The sequence below is a fragment of the Larimichthys crocea genome, chromosome I (genome assembly GCF_000972845.2).
Source record: "Larimichthys crocea isolate SSNF chromosome I, L_crocea_2.0, whole genome shotgun sequence".
NCBI lineage: Eukaryota > Metazoa > Chordata > Actinopteri > Sciaenidae > Larimichthys > Larimichthys crocea.
Window position 1 is genome coordinate 10,184,188 of NC_040011.1, and position 18,758 is coordinate 10,202,945.

The 18,758-nt window shown below is 42.7% G+C and overlaps 2 protein-coding genes across 2 annotated transcripts in view; one reads left to right on the forward strand and one right to left on the reverse strand.

The window, feature by feature from the left end:
• Window positions 1–4,945: 4,945 nt before the first annotated feature.
• Window positions 4,946–7,585, reverse strand: mrpl52 (mitochondrial ribosomal protein L52). The gene is made up of 5 exons (XM_010748232.3): window positions 7,490–7,585; window positions 7,110–7,179; window positions 5,540–5,607; window positions 5,297–5,361; window positions 4,946–5,206 (listed from the first exon to the last, which is right to left on the reverse strand). Exons 1-5 carry the CDS (start codon window positions 7,521–7,523, stop codon window positions 5,057–5,059), a joined length of 387 nt encoding a protein of 128 aa, XP_010746534.3. The 5' UTR covers window positions 7,524–7,585; the 3' UTR covers window positions 4,946–5,056.
• Window positions 7,586–12,604: 5,019 nt separating this feature from the next.
• The window catches only part of ajuba (ajuba LIM protein), a 10,085-nt gene continuing 3,931 nt past the window's right edge, over window positions 12,605–18,758 (forward strand). The window contains exons 1-4 of the mRNA XM_027283517.1: window positions 12,605–15,208; window positions 17,420–17,521; window positions 17,651–17,718; window positions 17,839–17,901. Of these exons, the coding sequence (XP_027139318.1) occupies window positions 13,645–15,208; window positions 17,420–17,521; window positions 17,651–17,718; window positions 17,839–17,901 (1,797 nt within the window). The 5' untranslated portion in view covers window positions 12,605–13,644. The remainder of the gene's footprint in view (window positions 15,209–17,419; window positions 17,522–17,650; window positions 17,719–17,838; window positions 17,902–18,758) is intronic.

Genomic DNA, 18,758 nt, shown 5'->3' on the forward strand with positions numbered 1-18,758 from the left:
TTTTTGCTCTTTCTTTCTCTGCTCTTTCCTCGTGCTCTCTGCTTTAACTCTTCGCATACTGGAAATGTATTGCGTGTATGTGTGTGTGTACCGGTAAACAACAACAACCTCGGTAAACCGCAAGATCATGACAAACAACCACCGACTTAAAAAAAAAAAAAGAAAAGAAAATTGTGGGCAATTACAGTTTAGTCTCTGAAAAATGTAAATGACATTTTCCAGGACTAATTTTATAAATTAGAAACTTTTAAACCTTGTACCACTTTTAACCGTCTTGTTAAAAGTAGCTTTAAAATACAAGTTTAAACTTGTTTAATCTTGTTTTTAACCAGATCTTAACTAGTTGAAACGGCAGCGTCCTCGAGCAGAGACAGAAACCGTTCAGCAGTGATGTCACAGTGTACTAAGACACCCTGAAGTACGCTGTGACGTCACTGCGGCCAGGTGAGACGTTTGACCACAAGGGGTCAGCAAAACTGAGTTTTCCAGCTGGTTTATAGCGGCTCTTTAATGTGACAGAAGATTTTTTTAACCGGAGGCGGTGACATTACTCTTCATGAACAGTGGTAAAATGTTTCTGTTAAACTCAAAGTCTACGCGATTTGTACTTGCATTGGAGTATTTTCACAGCGTGGTATTGGTATTTTTACTTCAGTAAACAATCTGAGTACTTCTTTTTACAACTGGCCATGAAGTGCCCTGAGGTAAAACACTACTTCTTGCTTCACAGAGGCAAAAAAAAAAAAAAGACTTCCCTTATTACAGACTTTATAACAAGCTTGATGGGTTAAACTGAGACACTAGAGGAGGCATTCCTGGAAGTGCATGACTACAGTGTAAACTAACCAGACTGACTCCATCTTTTCTATTTTTTTCCCTCTCCCATCTGTTCAGCCACTTTCCTCCTCCACTGGCCAAACTCTGTCTCTCTCTCTCTCTCTCTCTGTCACCTGGTGTTTCCATTCGTCTCAATGAGTCTCTCTCCGGCACAGTAACTGTTTTGGCTAATCCGTCTTCCTAGAGAAACTTGTGCTGCTGAACTGTGCAGGAAAACAAGAAGAAGAACAACAAAAACTGAAGCATATCTTACCTTCCTGAACGAGGATCTGAATGAAGATTCATGCACAAACAACTTATTAAGCATTGGTTAATCATCAAATTATTTATTAATTGATGTCTTTAGTTACAACTTAAAGAGGGTGCTGAGTTTATTTACAGAGAGGACGACGGAAATGAAAAGATGGCAACTCTTTCTTTAAATAATTCTCAGAGCTGCTTCACTTTAGGTCATTGTAGGTCAACGGTTTTGATTATTGAAGTTTGATACAGGTCATCTAAACAGTTTCATGGGACGTTTCCCGGTAAGACCTGTTCTGAGACAGAAAGAGCTACTAAAAATCTGAATGACAGGAAACCGTTTAATGCTGAGTAACTCGTTTATTATTAAAAAACTTAACTCTCCATATCTGCTGCTGTTGAATCGTCTGGGTCAGTTCTGACTCACTAAAAAAAACAAAAAAAACAATGCTCACGTGGTTTTTGGTTTCATGAACAAGTCGAACAAAGTAGGTCATTTTTGAGGCTTGGAGACAAAGAGGTAATATTATAAGAAAATAAACAGAGACTACAAAGATTTTAAAGACTTTTCTCTGTTTGCGTATCCTCAGGTTCTCAATTACACTAGCAATTGATGAACTGGTAAAATACCAATTTAACAGCGTCTCCATGCTCCTGATCATTATAAACAAACTGCATAGTGTTTCTTTTCAAGAATTTAACAACACATTGTCGCCTTTGTCAGAGAACTTTTGCTTCCAGATTGCCGTGATGATGCTATCTTGATGGGCAGACGCACAGAGGAGAAGACAGATGAGATGTTTGATGTTGTAAGGGATGTTGCTGATCAGTAACGGGGAGGAGGAAATTCCACTGACTGAGTCAGACGACACTTTTTCGTGCAGTAATCTGGATGCTATTTGGAGGTGCTACCAGCTTTGTCTGCCAAGCATCTGCTCCCCGCCTTGTCTTCTGGGTCATGGACATGAACGCAGATGAGACCTTTGGCAGCCACGTTGGCTCCTATTCCTTTCTCTCTTTCTCTTTCTCTCTCTCTCTGTCAGCCATTTTAATGCTGAACTCATACAGTCTGTCTGGGCGGCGCAGGAACAACCATCAGGCTCAGCACTCCGTCTCCATGCCAGGCAGGAAGTGGCCAGGACAGCTGCTTGCAATTCAACCTGAGACTTTGTTTGGGTGACCTACATTATGGCAGCGTTTGCTTTCTAATGTAACTCTGACAGCACTTTTTCTCCCTTCATCTTCGTCTTCTGGTTTCGCTCTGATCTCAGTGCTCAAATACTGTACTCAAGTGCAATTCTGAGGTCCATTTATATGCGACTTAATACGACATGCTGAATTTTAAACGCAAATGTATTTATCAGACAGCTATAGTCACTACTTTTCAGATTAAGATTTTACATAAAAAACGATAAGCTTAGAAAATATGATACATGTGTGTCGATTGAGTCATTTCCAACCTTTCTGGCTTCAGTTTTCAGATGAGTTTTCACGGATTATTAAGTAAAATGATCAAATATAAGTCCTAAAAACTAAATATGAAAAATAAACTGTGACGCAGACATCAGATTTATCTTGTTTCCAAACTGTGGTTGGGAGCCACAAGACTAAACTACCTATATGAAACTAGTAGCTACAAACCATATAGAAATGCTATGCCATTTTCCATAACTGCTTATCCTTATCAGGGTCGTGGGGGGTTGGAGCGATCCCGGCTGACACTGGGCGGCGTACACGTTGGATAAGTCGCCGGTTCATCACTGAGCTAAATGCTACATGGGGGGATTTCACATGACTGCATTGAGGATATGAGTATTTATTCCTCTTCCACATTTATCTTGTACAGAACAAACTTCCACTTAAACAGAAGTATTTTAACAAACTGACATGAAACAAAAAGTGAAAACAATCTGTTTCCGATGTCGAGAAACATGCCAAAAAACCAAACAAATATTCCAACTACCAAAGAAGCCGCAAGGTTTATTGTCCAACTAGCAACAAACAAAGATAATTGCAGCCTGCGCTGCCAGTTCTCATACAGTCATTCACAGTTCAAAATGTTAAGCCTGTGTAACTTTGTCGAACATGTTACCCAGTGTACCCCACACTGCAGGAACACCCAGGTCAGGAAGCGGTCTTTGGGAACAAGTTGCTGAATCAGACCCTCAACAAACCCCCCTCCCCTTCTTCTTCAAACTCTGCACCGGTGGCGCTGCTCATCCTCCTGCAGCCCAAGTCCTAGTCATACGTGCCAGGAAACCCTCCCTGTTTCTGGTCTGTGGGTGAAACTACAGTGGCCTGTCAGCTAATCTCCATCTAAGCAGACTGACCTCACCTAACGCACCCTACCCCCTTAAAAACACCCACCAACCCTAACCCTCCCTTCCCGTCCTCCATCGCTGACTTCTGCACAATAAGCAACATCTGGTTCTCATTTCCCCAAAAACCAAAACAACACGAGGAAGAGAGGAAAAGGGAGAGATGGGGGAGGAGGAGGAGTAGAGGTTGTTGAGGAGAAAGACATTCAGAAGAAGAAGAAGAAAAAAGCAGGATGTGAAAAAGATGGTGGGTCGAGAGAAAGCGTGAGGAGTTACATTTCTCACTGTGGGTTTGCAGTTGGAGGTCTTTGATGGTCCAGGTGTGAGGATGTGTGTGTGTGAGTGACATTTCTAACAACACCCTCTGTGGTCTGTTCAGCGTCCTCCCACACTTCTGTAACGCAACAAGCAGTCAGCTCCTTTGGTCAACTGTATGAAAAAAAGGAGGAGGAGGAGGAGGAGGAGAAGAGAAGAGGAGGGGAGAGGGGGGAGAAAACTCCCATCTCCACAGAAAAGAATCTGCAACTCAGCGGCTCGCAGCCCTAATTACAGTGGGGCTTTGCTGAAGTCTGCAACAAGACAAAGAGAGAGAGAGAGAGAGAGAAAGAAAAAAGAGGCAGATGGAGGGAGCAATAAGTACGAGTGAGGGCGAGAGTGGGGCAAAGAGAGGAGAGGCTTACCTCATTTTGTAAATAGTCTGTTTAGAAGTCACTCTGAATTAGTGCTGACTTAACAAAGGCACAGCTGCTCGCTGGTCTCTGCAAAATGTCCCTTTGCACCATAAATGCACGTGACAAAAAAAAAAAGGTGAAGTCTGATTCCCTGCAGGCGAAGAAGTGGAACTAGATTTTTTTTTTTACGCCACTTCTTCGCAGCTGATTTATGTTTTCCTGCTTTTTTTAAAAAAAAAATCTGACGTTTCTGCAGCTCAATGAAGCTTCAAATCTTCAGCAAATATCGCTTTCTATGGGATGAAACGTTCTGCCAACTTGGCTGCAGCCGGAAAATCATCTTTCCAGGCAGCGGCACACTCCAAATTCATACTTTCTCCCCCCACTCTTTGTTGGTGGAAATGCCCCCCGAGGAAAAATGCTCGACACACGAGCCAAAATGTTGCACTCGTGTCCAAAAACATCAGCAAATATTTGAGTCATCTTAAAGTTGCTACTAAAACTCTGAATATTGCCTCATATATGGATTTTATTGGCTCTCTCTACTTAACACCAAGGCAGACTTGACTGATCATTCATCATGTATTTCAAGTAATAACACTGACTTACTACAACATGCCAAGGTGTGAACCCCTCACTCACTCATATATACACAGTGAGGCCCTGAATCAGAGCTACTTTATGTTTGCCAGCTCCTCCCTTCCTCTGCCTGCCCAACAGATCTCCTCTCTCTGAGCCCAACACCAGACAAAATGGCGTTTGAGCCTTCACACTGCCTTAGAAAAAAAAAAGAGAAATGCTGCATTCTAGTGGAAGCTGAGAGACATTAAAGTGTTCATGGCTCATTTAGTGGGACAGATTTACACAAATCCATGATCATAAATCAAGAAAATGGAACATTTATTGCAGAAATCAACAGTGAAAAACACACAAGCAGAAGAAGTCCTCATAAATATGATGATTAACAACGGGATAAGGACATCAACATGGTTACAGAGGTTTTTTCTTCATTAACAGTTTCCCTTTAGGTTTCAGTAAAAGAGATTTCTTGTGCTCCTCCAGTCGTCTGGCGTTTTCCTGTTTTTCGCTCCACGCCTCTATTCCTCTGTCCACCTCCGAGCTCAGCATCACGATACGTCTCTGCGAGAAAGAACGACAAAAAAAAGACAAAAAGGATGTAGCTTTAAAACAAACACAGAAAGAGCGGCTCAAACGCGTCGTAATACTCACTGCTAAAACTTCCCGTTCTTGCTTCCGTCTCAGCTGTCCCTTCAGTGGAGGCGCCAGTCTTCCATCTGTCCAGATGCACAAATAGAAAATCATAAATAGCTATTGCAGAGCAGAGGAGAGGGAAATAACTTGTTTTTGCATTGGCTAAAATACCCTGAATTTAAGTTTGCTCTACACAGACACATACCTCCTAATATCCGTGTTTCCACAGATACTAAAACTTTTAAATAAAGTAAAGAATACCTGCAAACGACCAGTCGGGCAGATCTGTCAGAGGGCCATACTCTGTACCACTTCGGGCGAGTCCATGTCTGTAAGGAAACAAAAATATTATGTAATTAATCTTTAATCTTTAATGGGTGGTCGGTAGCATAGTGGGTTAAGCGGCCGCCCCGTGTGTGGAGGCTATAGTCCTCGCTGCAGCTGGCCCCGGTTCGAATCCCGCATCGGACGGCCATTTACTGCGTGTCACTCCCCCTCTCTCTGCTTCCTGTCTGTCTTCAGCTGTACTATCAATAAAGGCATAAAAAAAAAGAAATCTTTAATGTGACAATCCAAAAAAAGTCATAAAACCACACAGAGAGATGGCAGGACTCGCCTCACGGTAGATTATGATGTACAAAATGAATTAATTACTGCACTGGCCACACCTCTTCATGCTGTACCTCAGTGTAGTGACACTTTTTAGTACAGAGAGGCAAAGTTTTGATCCCGTACATGATTGTTTTTTAAGTTTAGAAGTTACAGTCTGTCTGTATCTCACGCCTCAGACAGTAAACACAACAACCGTACACTTCACATGGAAAAAAGTTTATTTTATTGATTTATTAAGTTATTGATGGTCCCTAAGTCAGACTCTCAGCACTGTTAGATTACTAAGTAACTTTAAGTTACTTTTTCCTGTGTTATATGTAGATATACTGTATGTGCATGCTCATACACTTGAAAGGTAAACGGTGTGTATAACTCTGTATTTTTGAGCCAGGGTATGAGTATTTTTCTTATCCACCTTGTGTTCTGTGAGCTGCTGTAGTCTGTAGACCTCTTTAAAAAACAACTTATCTCTTTAGTCTGGCTTTTACCTGAGGTGCCTGATCATTCACTGTTTTTATTGTCCTGATCACTCCATGTTACTTTTATCTCTGGTGCTTATTTACTGTACAGGTCTTATCTATTTTTACTGCAACTGTTCTTAATTTATGCTTTTTTACCCTATAGGTCTTAATTTTTCTTCTTATTTGTTTCGTTGTTGTAGTTTTATGCTTTTTACTCGTCTTCTAATCTCGGTTTTTCATGCAACTGCTCTTTTACCTTACACCTTGTTAGCTGTTGTCTATTTCTGCTTTTACTCTGCTCGGTGAAGCACTTTGGGCTACAATTCTGTATGAATGGTGCTATAGAAATATATAAAGCTGAAGTTGAAACAAGCAAATTTCCCTGTTGTAACGATCAAATCAATAAAGTCGATCTTAGCACGCTGCCATTGGAACCAGAGGAGGTGGTGGAGGAAGGAGGATGTGAGCAAAGCTGACATCCATCACGAACAACTCCTCTTTCACCTCCTGCAGGAGACTGGCCTTAAACAGACTGTCAGACTCTTTAACACCAGCAGATTTCTTATTTATGAGTCATTTCTTATCCAGCTTGTGTATGCGAGCTGCTGTGACAAGTGTATTTCCCCATTAAAGTCCCCTTTATCACCCATAGAAGTTGTAGTTAGTGATGCATGTCCCCTTTATCACCCATAGAAGTTGTAGTTAGTGATGCATGTTTCATTATAAACATATAAACCTGTATAAGACAGTGTACTTACTCTTTCCTCCACTTGTTTCCAGCCTGTAGTCCACATGTTGTGCTGACCTGCCTGCTGGAGAGTCTCAACACTGACAACAACAACATAAAAACAGCCTCTTAAATCACACACAGCCACCTGAAATACACACACACACTCATTACAGATGCAGATCTGTATTTAAGGCGTTTAAAGAGTTTTTGTGCTCAGTGTGTCAGAATAAATGGCACAGCTGTTAGCACTCGCGTTAGCCTCGATGCCCGTCTTTTACCGTATTTACGGCGCTGACTCAAACAAACACTTATAACAAAAACAGCGACTAATACAAGAAGATATGAAGCAGCTTCTTGTTTGTACCTCGTCTCACAGATGATATATTTACTGAATAACCTCTGTCTCACCTGAGCGACACAATGTCCTCACGGGGGCCGCCATGCTGTCTGCATGCAGTACTGCGTGTTGACCGCAAGGCGGAGCTACAGGCGCACTAAAGAGGGCCTGCCTTTGTTTACAACGTAAGAGCCGTGTTTAGTGAGTTTATAACTAAAATAATAAAAACAGTATTACTTATTTTGAACACAAAGAAAAGAAACTATGTATTATTGTCAACTTCTATATTTAGATAGGGAAATTTCACATCCATAAATGTAAATTTCAAGATTCATCACCATCATTAAGTTGATTATTATTTTAAGTCTCTTAAGTTAATTACTAATAAAAAAATGTCTATCTATTATGAATATTCATGCAGATATTTTCAACCAGTAACCTGTCACAACAGTTATAACACAACAGTTCTTTCACCAAAAAGCAAATATTGTCTTGATTATTGTCGAAATTAAGCGTAGGTGTCTTGATTTTTATTAATATAGAGATGTCCTCTTTCTCACTGTCATTCCACAAAACAACATTAGGTCTTGGCTTGAGCACTATTTTCAATAGAAATCAATCATTATTGGTGTTCTTATTGTTTGTTTGACTCATCTGAAGAGAGTCCTTCATCATGACCTTATTTTGTGGTCATTGTGTCAATTAAATCTGATGATCAGCCAGCCATTGAGTCATTTCCAACCTTTCTGGCTTGAGTTTTCAGATGAGTTTTTAGCAGTTTTCACTGATTATTTCACTTAAATAGGTAAAATGATTAAATATAAGTCCAAAAAACGAAATAAACTGTGAAGCAGTACTTTGTTTTCAAATCATCAGATTTATCTTGTGACCCTTTGGAGGGATTTTTATATAATACTCTACTTTCAAGTGGACAATTATGATTGGGGTTTGGTTAGTCACTTTCATGTGAAAATGTGTGAATTTGTATATTCTTACATTTAATTTTGGGTTGTTTTTGGTTCTTATTTGTTTATAACCTGGCTATAATGTGTACAAATGTTGCCTATGGGTGGAAAGAGAAAGAAGAAAATGTATATGCTGCACTGCTGTGATGTGAATCTAGTTAGTACAACCACATACTATTTCAGCAGAGGACCACTGGTTGATTTTTAAGCATGTAATGAAGCTGCCATGTATAGTTTGCACGATGCACTGCAAGGTTGGGGTGCTATAAGTCAGTCAGTATCTCCCATGTAAAAGGCCTTCTGTACACCTTTTTTTCTGTTATCAAATTTATGGGTGCTGTTGCCAATGTTGGCCTATCAAAGGCATCTGATAAGGTGATGAATTACACCCTCTGGAGATGTTTAGCAGACTTCATTTCTTTGCTTTTCAGCAATCATTTCTAGCCTGCTCACTGGCTGCAATCCAGTTTTCTGACGCTAGATGAGAACCAGATTTGGTAAGAGTGCTGTTTAGTTACTCTGGACTTGTTTTGTTTTAAAAAAAAGTGAAAAGTTTTTGTTTTTCTGGCTTATAAATAGCGCGTTTATCTGCTATTTCTTGTTCTTATATGTACACGTTTTCTGGAAAGCACACTGACTGGTTTTACATGTCAAACTCAGGTGACTAGTCATGAGTAGCCCATAAAAACTGTTACCTGACCGTCTGGATGAGCTTTGTCAAGTCTGAGAAAATATCCCCTGATGATGTCATGGGGATGTCATCAACTGGAAACTGTTTTCAGAAGAGTGACTCGCCTTTAAAAAGTCATGTGTTTTCTTTAACATTGTCTATTTTTAGATGTCTGAAGAAGTGAAAATATCCCAAATATCACAATAAAATAGTAAAAATGTAGTGAAAACTTTGGGAAAGTATTTTATTTTCTGTTTTGTTACATCCTCAATCACCCTGTGACCCCTCAGATTTATAATAGTTAGGGGAAGTGGTCCCCGAGTTGTCCGATCACATAGTCAAGTATGCTGAGTTGCTCTCCTGTTGGTGTTGGATAATCTTCTTACGCTATACTGGTTAGTCTGAGATGATGTGTGGTGGTGGTGGGTGAATCCATGTTGTGTTTTAGGATGAGGTATGGCTGAGTAATCCCCTCGAAGTTGATTAGTACTTAGGATGTTAAAGATGAGATCATAGCTCAGATCCTAGACGGTTAGAGTCACCGGTGAGGGGTTAAGATCGAGGATATCCGAGGTTCAAAGACAGGAATGTAGACGAGATGTAGAGTCTGAGGAACTCCAGAGTCTAGGCGGTAGGCAGGAATCCTGAGTGGTTAGGGTTTTTTGGAAGTACCAAATCTGTCTCAATTTTGATATAATTCACCTGTTTAAATTATATTAAGGCTTAAAGTTATGCATAATCCACATCTTAGAGCCACCACACTCATACCTATTGGTCTTGTCACAGATATGCTGTCCATATTTATACATGTCTATGAGCTTAAACTACACTTAGGACTCAAAGTCAAGATATCAAGGCCTCTCTCTGATGAATTTTTCCAATTCATAATAAAGTTACAAATCTCTCATGAGTCCTTTACACTTTAAGTTTTGGTGAAAATTAGGTCACTCTGAACAAAAACTTAAAAAAGAATGAAACCTAATCTAATTGCATAACTGCATAAATCACACTCAGGTGGTAAATATTAAGACAAGGCGGTGAAGGAGAGGACTATCCGGGGTGTATTCAGACAGAGCACACAGCCAGCCGCAGCTCTTCAAAGTATTGTTTTTGTATGAATTGCTCCGCTACTAAGCCCAGAAGAATTTCTCTGTTAGCTTTTCAGACAAGTTCCCACTCGCAGCCTGTGAAGTAAACGCTAGAGGTTGCTGCAGGGACTCCGGTGAACCGCAGGGGCCATGAAAGGCTCCGTATGGAGGGGGTGGTGGTGGAGGTGGTGGGTGGTGGTGGTGCTCCAGGGTGCAGATATAGTGCGTGTCTATCCAAACACAGCGAGACTTTAACAGGGTCTGCTGTGTTTGTGGTGTGTCCGTTAACTGCCACAAACAGCCGGAATCCGGACTGACTAATACCGGCCAGTCCTGAAATAGTAGCGGGATGTTTACCCTGAATCCTCCTTGGAGAAGTCAGACACGCCGAAAAAATTCACCAACCACCTCCAGGCGCCGTGTCCCTCCGCGCATTCCACAGGCTGGTGGTATAATAAAGTAGTGCCGTTGGCCTCAAACGACGCAGTTTTATACGATTTGACTTTTAATTATTGAAGCAGTGTTTGAGGAAGCACTCAGATCTTTTATTAAACTTAAAAGTAGCTGTAAAAAAATACAAGTAAAAGTTAGTATAAGTAGCATAGAGTAAATAAAAGGCCCTAATCATGGTGTTATACTTTATATTACATGTTATTGTTATTTATGTTTTAATGTTTAAGTTGTATTTTAAAGTTAAAGTGGCATATTCACATTTTTTTGTATGTGTGCACATACCTGCCTAATAAAAGTACATTTTAAGTGCATAGAAAATATGATAATGCTCCAGATGGGCCCATTTATATTTGATGTGCATTTAATTTTAGAGTGTGTGTTACTATAGGTTATTCTTTATGCTAAAAACAATGTTAAATGTAAGTGTGTGTAGTCACCAGTTCATTGTTAATTTATTCTGACAGTTGAACTCAAATGATCCAAATTAGACATGTCATCTCAGTTGCATCTAATTTATATTTTTTTAAAAATCTCTACAAAGTACGTGATTGATAAACAGATGTATAAACAGAACATTCTCTATTTTGTCTTTTATTATGAAGCACTGAAGAGGAGCTGTATAGACATAAATAATCTTTATTTACTTTACTGTTATTAATCTATTAATAGCCAACAGTATCGTAAATCTGTTTAAACACACATTTAAAGACTGATTGAGTCATAATGAAGTAAAACTATGTATGAAATATAACTAACTAACTCAAAGTACTTTACTGGAGTATTTCCACTTTATGCTATTTTATACATCCTATTCAACACATTAGTTACTTAAACTTGTATGTAAGTTATATTAAAACTGAAGATTATGATATATCATAATATAGTAAACTACTTGGTAGTATATAGTAGTAGTATAGTATAGTAGTATATAAGTAGTTTGCACACTTTAATCCAGTGACGTATTCGTTATTATTATATACATAACGAGTACTTTTGGTACTTTATCAAGGTTGTTGTGGTGGTAATACTTGTGTACTTTTACTTTTTGAATTCAGTAGTTTTACTTGTAGTATTTTTTAAACTGTGGCACTGCTCCTTTTACTTGTGGATACCGTCAACACATTTTATCCCAAAATACTACTCAGTGGCAGCTACAGCCGTGCGTGGGTTGAAGTTTGGATTTAAAATGGCAGAAAACTTTTTATTTTTCATTATTTTGGTTTGACACTTGTTAAATCAAGATCATGTGGCTGAAAGCTCTGGGATATTACATTACATTTAAAATACACATTAAAGCTTTCATTTGTGTTATTAAAGAGCAGGTCTTGGCGGAGTGGGCACATCATCTGAGGGAGTTTTTGCGTATGAATGACGAAACAGCCATGGCTGGTGGAAAGGTGTCCCGGCCGGCCTGGTGTGGGGGAAAGAGCCGCTGACTGATAAAGGAGCTCGGCTAGAGTCAAGCTGAACGGACGGACGGAGCACCGGAGCACCGGCCGCACTGCGGTCCAACCTTCAAAATAAAAGACAAACACGGGGCACCGCTTTCGACGTGTAACCGAATAACTAACCATTTTAAGGGTATAAGGAATATGTTTAAATATTAAACGTGAATGTGGCATATTATGTATATTATATTATGATCACTACTATTGCAATAATATTATTATTTGTATCATGGTCAATTTACATTACAATACTCTTTTTTATGTATCATGCCACTTTTATCCTCAGTACTTGTCTGTTTTGAAGGTTTTTCGTGTTTATTGTTTAATTTCTGTCTGTTTATTGTTGTGTTTTTTTTTTTTGTCTTTTCTACTTTTTTTCCAATTCTGTAGTGTATGCTACACTTTCCTCTGCTTCTATAACAAGTACATTTCCCCGTGTTGGGATGAATAAAGTATATCTAATCTAAATCTAATGTGATGTGAAGCGAAATATAATAATATTGAATATAGCGGTTGCAAGGGGATGCTTTTATTTTGAAAAGCGCCAGCAGAAGTCGCTCACACCGCTGTGACTAACTTGACACTTTGACAAAAAAGAAAAAGCGAGAGAGGGGGGAGGTAAGTAATTATTTAGGGGGGGAAGAAAGAAAGAAACAAAGTTGTCGACCGTGCATTGCACACGGGGAGGGATTTTATTTATCCAGCAGCCGTCCAGCCGCCGGTCTGTTTGGGATGTAACCGATAACGGAGCACCGGTTTCCCCCTGTCCGCGTTTCCTTCTCTGCCTCTTCCAAACTTCTACCGCTACTATCCCACCGAGTCAAGCCGGGACAGGAATGATAAAAGCAGGCGAGCACAGGCGGATGGACGGACGGACTGAGGAGCGCCGTGTTGTGTGTGTGTCGTTTTAATTTAGTTATTTTTATTTTTTATTTTTTTATTTTTACGCCCTGAGATGAATGGCAGAAGTCGGGTGAGTCGACTATCGGTGCACAAACGGATTTATTTTCTTGTCTACACTGGACCCACATGAAGTAGTTGTTGTAGTAGTGGTGGTGGTTGTTGTAACCAGCGCTTTGTGTTATTTAAAAATATATATACTCATAGACACACACACACTTCACCGGATACACCAACTTTATCCAAAGTGTGTTTAAGACTGGTGTGTTTTTAAAAAGATGCAGATGTGGAGGAGCCACATGAGGGTCCACAAAGGAGGCCCTCCACGACCATAGGTCACGCCGAAGTGATCTTTCCTTTCCTTTTCATGTTTCCTTGACTTGGAAAAATAATTAGTCCAACACAATCCAATGGATTCTTCCTCCCTGCCACAGCCTACATGTACCTGTGGATTTTCCACATGATGACTCAGAGGACTTAAAAGTCATGTAACCACCCTGAAATGTCTTAAAAAGGTCTTTATTTATCTGTTATTGGTATTTATTGTGTGTGTATATAAGGTTTCAAGGCCAGTAGTGATTTACTTGAACATCTTTTGTTCTGCTGTGTGTCTACCCACACTGTATTTGAGCACATTAAAGAAGAAGCTGTAGGACTTTGACTTTGCCCAGACAGGTTAAAAACCCGCGATAAGGCTTCATCATGGACAGGCCGATAAGCAAATTATTGGAGAAGTTAAAGCTAACGGACTCGGGGAGTGTGAAATTCAACAGTTCAAAGAAAAAACACGACTCTGCCAACAACTCTAATAACAGCAACGCCAATGCTGGCATCTCCGGAGGCAGCGGTGGGGGCAGCGGTCTGCCACCGGCTCCCAGCTCTGCAGCTGCCTCGCCCTCGAGACCTGGCCAGTTCTCAAGCGATGCATGTGTTCCAGCGAGTGGGAGAGGAGGTGGAGGAGGAGGAGGTGGTGGTGGTGGTGGAGGAGGAGGAGGGATGGGTATGCCTCCCTCTCAGCTCCTCACCCCGCCGCCACCTTCCTCCACGGTGGGTGCCATACCTCCAGATGGTGAGCAGCAACTTCACCCTTCCACCTTGGCACCGCTGAGGCGTCGCTCGCCCCAGCAAAGAGCTTCCTGGTACCTGGGCGAAGGCGTCGATTTCCACCCGAGGCGCGAGTCTGGTCTAGGTCCAGAGTGTGACCCCATGGGAGCGTTTGGTTCAAAGGCGTCCCTCAATCAGCGGCGCTACTCCCTCGAGCTCCAGCAGCTGGTCAGACGGCAGCAGCTTCTCTCCCAGCCGCCGCCTCTCTCTGTTCCCCCGCCATACCCGGCCGCCGCGGGATATGGGTCAGCTCCCAGAGGTGGTGGCGGTGATGCCAGCCTGGCAGAGCCGGGCTACCTGTCCGAGCCTGAGAGGCACAAACGCCTCTCCCTGCAGGAGGCTCTGTTTTACAAACGCCTGAGCACGGGCAGTGAACTGTGGGAGAGCCCCAGGCCTGCATCCCTCTCTCATCCACCACATCGCACATTTGATGTTCCCGGAGGAGGCGTTGGAGGAGGCTGCTTTTATCCTCCAGGACCAACCCAGAGTCCGAGCCCGTCATTCCAGGAGTCGGTGCTGGTCAGTCCGAGGTCCAGCTTCGCCTCCAGCACGGCCAGCGGCGGCGGAGGGGGTAGCCCCATGGGGAGCCGCTGCAGCAGCAATCGGACCAGCGGCATCAGCCTGGGCTACGACTCTCGCTACTCTGCCTCTGGAGGCTTCCCTCCACAACAGCAGTCCCCCTGCATGCAGACCGGGGGCTGTGCGGCTGGTTACGGTGCTCCAGGTAGGGCTGGGGTAACCCCTGTGGAGGCCTGGACTCAATACCTGGACGGAGGGATGCGTCCAGGGGCCCACGATAGCCGACACTCCTACCCACCTGCTGTTGGAAGTCCAGGAGCGGCGTGCTACCAGGCCGGCCCGGAGTGGTGGGAAGAACAGCAGGCAGGAATGAGAGGCAAAGACGGGGGTGCCCGATACTCAGATCTGCCCGGCACCCGGTACCAAGAAGAGCTCACCCGACTCCTGCTGAGAGATGCAGCGCTGCAAGGCGAGGGGCTCCTGGACGGCCTGATGCTGAAGGAGTCTCTGGCCCTGACAGCTCTTTCCAAACCGAGTGCGTCAACGCTGGGGCCTTGCTCAGCCGGAGGGCCGGTCAAACCTCTGGAGGATCCAGGAGTCGGAGGTGGGAGGGAGGCCACGGAGAACCGCCAGGAGTTCTTTGGTGAGATTTATTCAATTTTAACAATGTTTTTCAGGCTTGAATCGTAAAATCACATCCCCCCTCCCTAATTTGAGCCAGCGCCGTCACCGTTCATGCACGGCATCCCATGCGTTCATAACAGAGCGCCAGGTCACCCAGCATCCGCCCTCGGTGTGTTATTATTGTCCTCCTCGCAGCCTGGTGTCAGATCACAGGTTTCTCTCTAAATGAAAGGGTTGTATGGATGGATGGATGGATGGATGGATGGATGGATGGATGCACGGACAGATTAATAGTTGAAAGAGTGTATGGATGGATGGTGCATCGGAACCTGTAGAGACATGCACGCAAAAGCATAAAGGCGCTTGGAGAAACCGATCCAGACAAGGTAGGTATGTCGGGCTGAGGAGAAGAAAGGGAGACGCGGGGCAGATATGTGCGCACTCACACCTGTAGCCCAAACACGGAGCATGGAGTCAGCTGATGTTTGCTACAGAGGGGCTAATGCAGCCGATCTACACGGCCATTAGACTGCAAGATCCTGCTGTAACACTCAGACGCAAATTACATGGTGCCGTATAAACACAGCTCCGACCATTACTGTGAGTCACAGAAGATTAGGGCTCAGGATGTGTGTGTGTGTGTGTGTGTGTGTGTGTGTGTGTGTGTGAGTGATTGTAGGAGTGTGTTACGGTGGCTGGATGAATATATGTGTGTATATTGTTTCTCTGTGGCAGGGTGTGTTTCCCCCGAGTGACTTCAGGCCACAGTAACGCAGTGTGTGTGTATGTGAGTCATGAGTGTGTGTGTGTGTGTGTGTGTGTGTGTGTATGTGTTGCTGCCTCGGCGTGTGCAGGGGCGGTGTGCTGTAGCCTGTTTTTCTGCTCAGGTATGTGTGCCCGGAGGGGACATACAATACTGTACTCCTCTCAGCCATTAGAACGAAATCAGAAGCTCTGAGCCATGAGGACGCTCAGCTGACACACACACACGCGCACACACACACACACACACACACACACACACACACACACACACACACACACACACACACCTATATTAAAGTGTAACGCTGAGCATAGTAAAACGCTCACGCTTAAAAAGAAAGTAGAAATTCAAGATATTGTCTCATAATCATTAAAAACTGCTGACATGAATCAGTTTTAGGTACAGAAACGTTTAACGCCAACCTCATTTCTTTGACATTTCTTGTAACTCTTCTTGCACAAACCCTAAAAGCCCTTTAATAAAAAAAAAAGAAAGTCCCTGAATGAATTCCATCCCGACTTTTCTCCACATGTCGCCGCTTCCTTCAGACGTTTAAATTTAAAAAGCCTCGAGTTTGGCCGTCCTTGGTTTTCCTGGCTTTGGCAGAGACTCGTGCCTGTTCCTAAATATCGAAGGGACTGTCCAAGAGTGTAGGAATTCTCAATTTGTGTGGCACTCCCTCAGCCACATTAGAAAAAACCCAGGCAGACCCTTTAAATAGATCACAGAAACGCTGCAGCCCGGGTCACCACACCAGTTTTCCACTTTACATTTAGTGCCTCGAGTGGTGCCGAACATGTACTTAGACTAAACTGTATTTTTCTTGGAGAGGCTTGATTGGCTAATGTTGATCTAGAGTCATTTTAGCAGACAGCAAACTAAAATAAAAAGTGATTATAAAGAGCTGAAATAACTTTTTCATTGACTTCAACTGGAAATAAAATGATCTGGTATTAGATAATCATCAAAACGAAGCAGTAAAAGTTATAATTTACTAATTTTATTGCCGTTTCCTTTGCTAGTTTAGGAAGGGGGGAAAGTGTAATCTTTTTCTAATCTCCAAATTGCTCCAATTGCGGGGTTTAAAGTCAAATTTAAAAGGGGGGGGAAAAACTCCAGAAGAAAGAGTCGTCTTATTTTCTAGGAGCGACTGCCAGGAGAAGTCAGATCCGGCGGAGTTTCCCTTTTAATAACAGAGCTTGAGCGCAGACACTGGAGTTGGGTGAGCAAACGGGGGCTGGCACTGGTTACCGGGTTTTTAACTGTGTGAAAATCCCCTAGGTGGTGCGAACGAGAGGATTTACAAGTGTTGACACTTTGTGTGGAGTTGGATTTCAGACACATTCCCTTGGAATGCGTCGTAAACGAAGTGCTAAGAGCCGCCGAGGCGATTAAACTCTCTCGACCTAAATGCACGTTTGTGTTTTTACTTTATTTTATTTTTTACCCCCATTGTGTCGACAGGAACCTGCGTGAAGTGTGGGAAAGGCGTGTACGGGGCGGACAATGCCTGCCAGGCTCTGGACAGCCTCTATCACACACGCTGCTTCACCTGTGTGTCCTGTGGTGAGTACCCCCACCTCCACCTCCACCACCCCCCCCACACACACACAGACACAAACTGATGACCCGATCACCAACACCTTTACCAAACGCCGCTTACTGTTAACGCCGAGTCTCCCCTCCCGTCTGCAGGACGCACCCTGAGAAACAAGGACTTCTACAATGTCAGCGGCTCTGTGTACTGTAAAGAGGATTACATGGTAAGAGTTGAGGTCAAGGCGTGTTTTGTCATCCGTCTCACACACACACACACACACACACACAGTTGGAGTCAGAGGATTGATTTTCCACTAATGCTAATCTCTTTGTTGTAATTACAGTTTTCAGGATTCCAGGCTGCTGCTGAGAAGTGTAGCGTGTGTGGCCACCTTATTCTCGAACAGGTGAGCCGTGCGTGAATACCACCTTAAACTCGCGACTTATGTAAGATTTGAAGGGAATATACTCCCAACTCTTAACCTCTCCTGCGTGACTATGTTTCCCAGAATGCCTTTTTTCTTTCTCTCCAGAGGATAGAGAAATTCGGTGACGTCTTTTCGTTGGCTCCTCTTCGGGTTCCCACGGCACGTTCTCAGTGGAATGTTTGCCTTTGGTTTTTTTGATAAATAAAGAAATAAGTCTCTGTAGCGATTAACTTAAGAACTTTTTTTTACCATATTTGAACTGCATAATCCCACCATAATATATATATAAATAGAAATCTCACAGAGAGTCCGTGTGATTCTAAGGTTTAACCGCGCTCAGGTCTCAAAGTTTTAAGTGTTTTCGTTCATAATTTCTAGCTGTTCAGTCAACCCTCACTAACTACTCTCTGGTCTGATAACTAAATTGAAAGTAAAGGATGTTGACGCAACAGTAATTAGTGATCAAGCAGCTGTAAAATTACAGATCGACCGATTCATACACTGTTTAGAGAGACTTTCAGACAAAGAATGTAGCGATAACCACTTTGAAATTCAAGATATACATTACGGGAGAGTTGCTGCAAATGGATTTGTACGATTACAAAACAATAAAAATGTAGATACTGCAAGTAGAAAGGACAAAAAATGGGGAAAAGGATACAAATACATATACACGTCTGTGCAAACATACACACTGGTACATTTTTAAAATGATGTTTGGTTCATTTCCAGATCCTGCAGGCTCTTGGGAACTCGTACCATCCCGGCTGTTTTCGCTGTGTGGTGTGCTCCAAGGCTCTGGATGGGGTGCCTTTCACCGTGGACCATCACAGCAA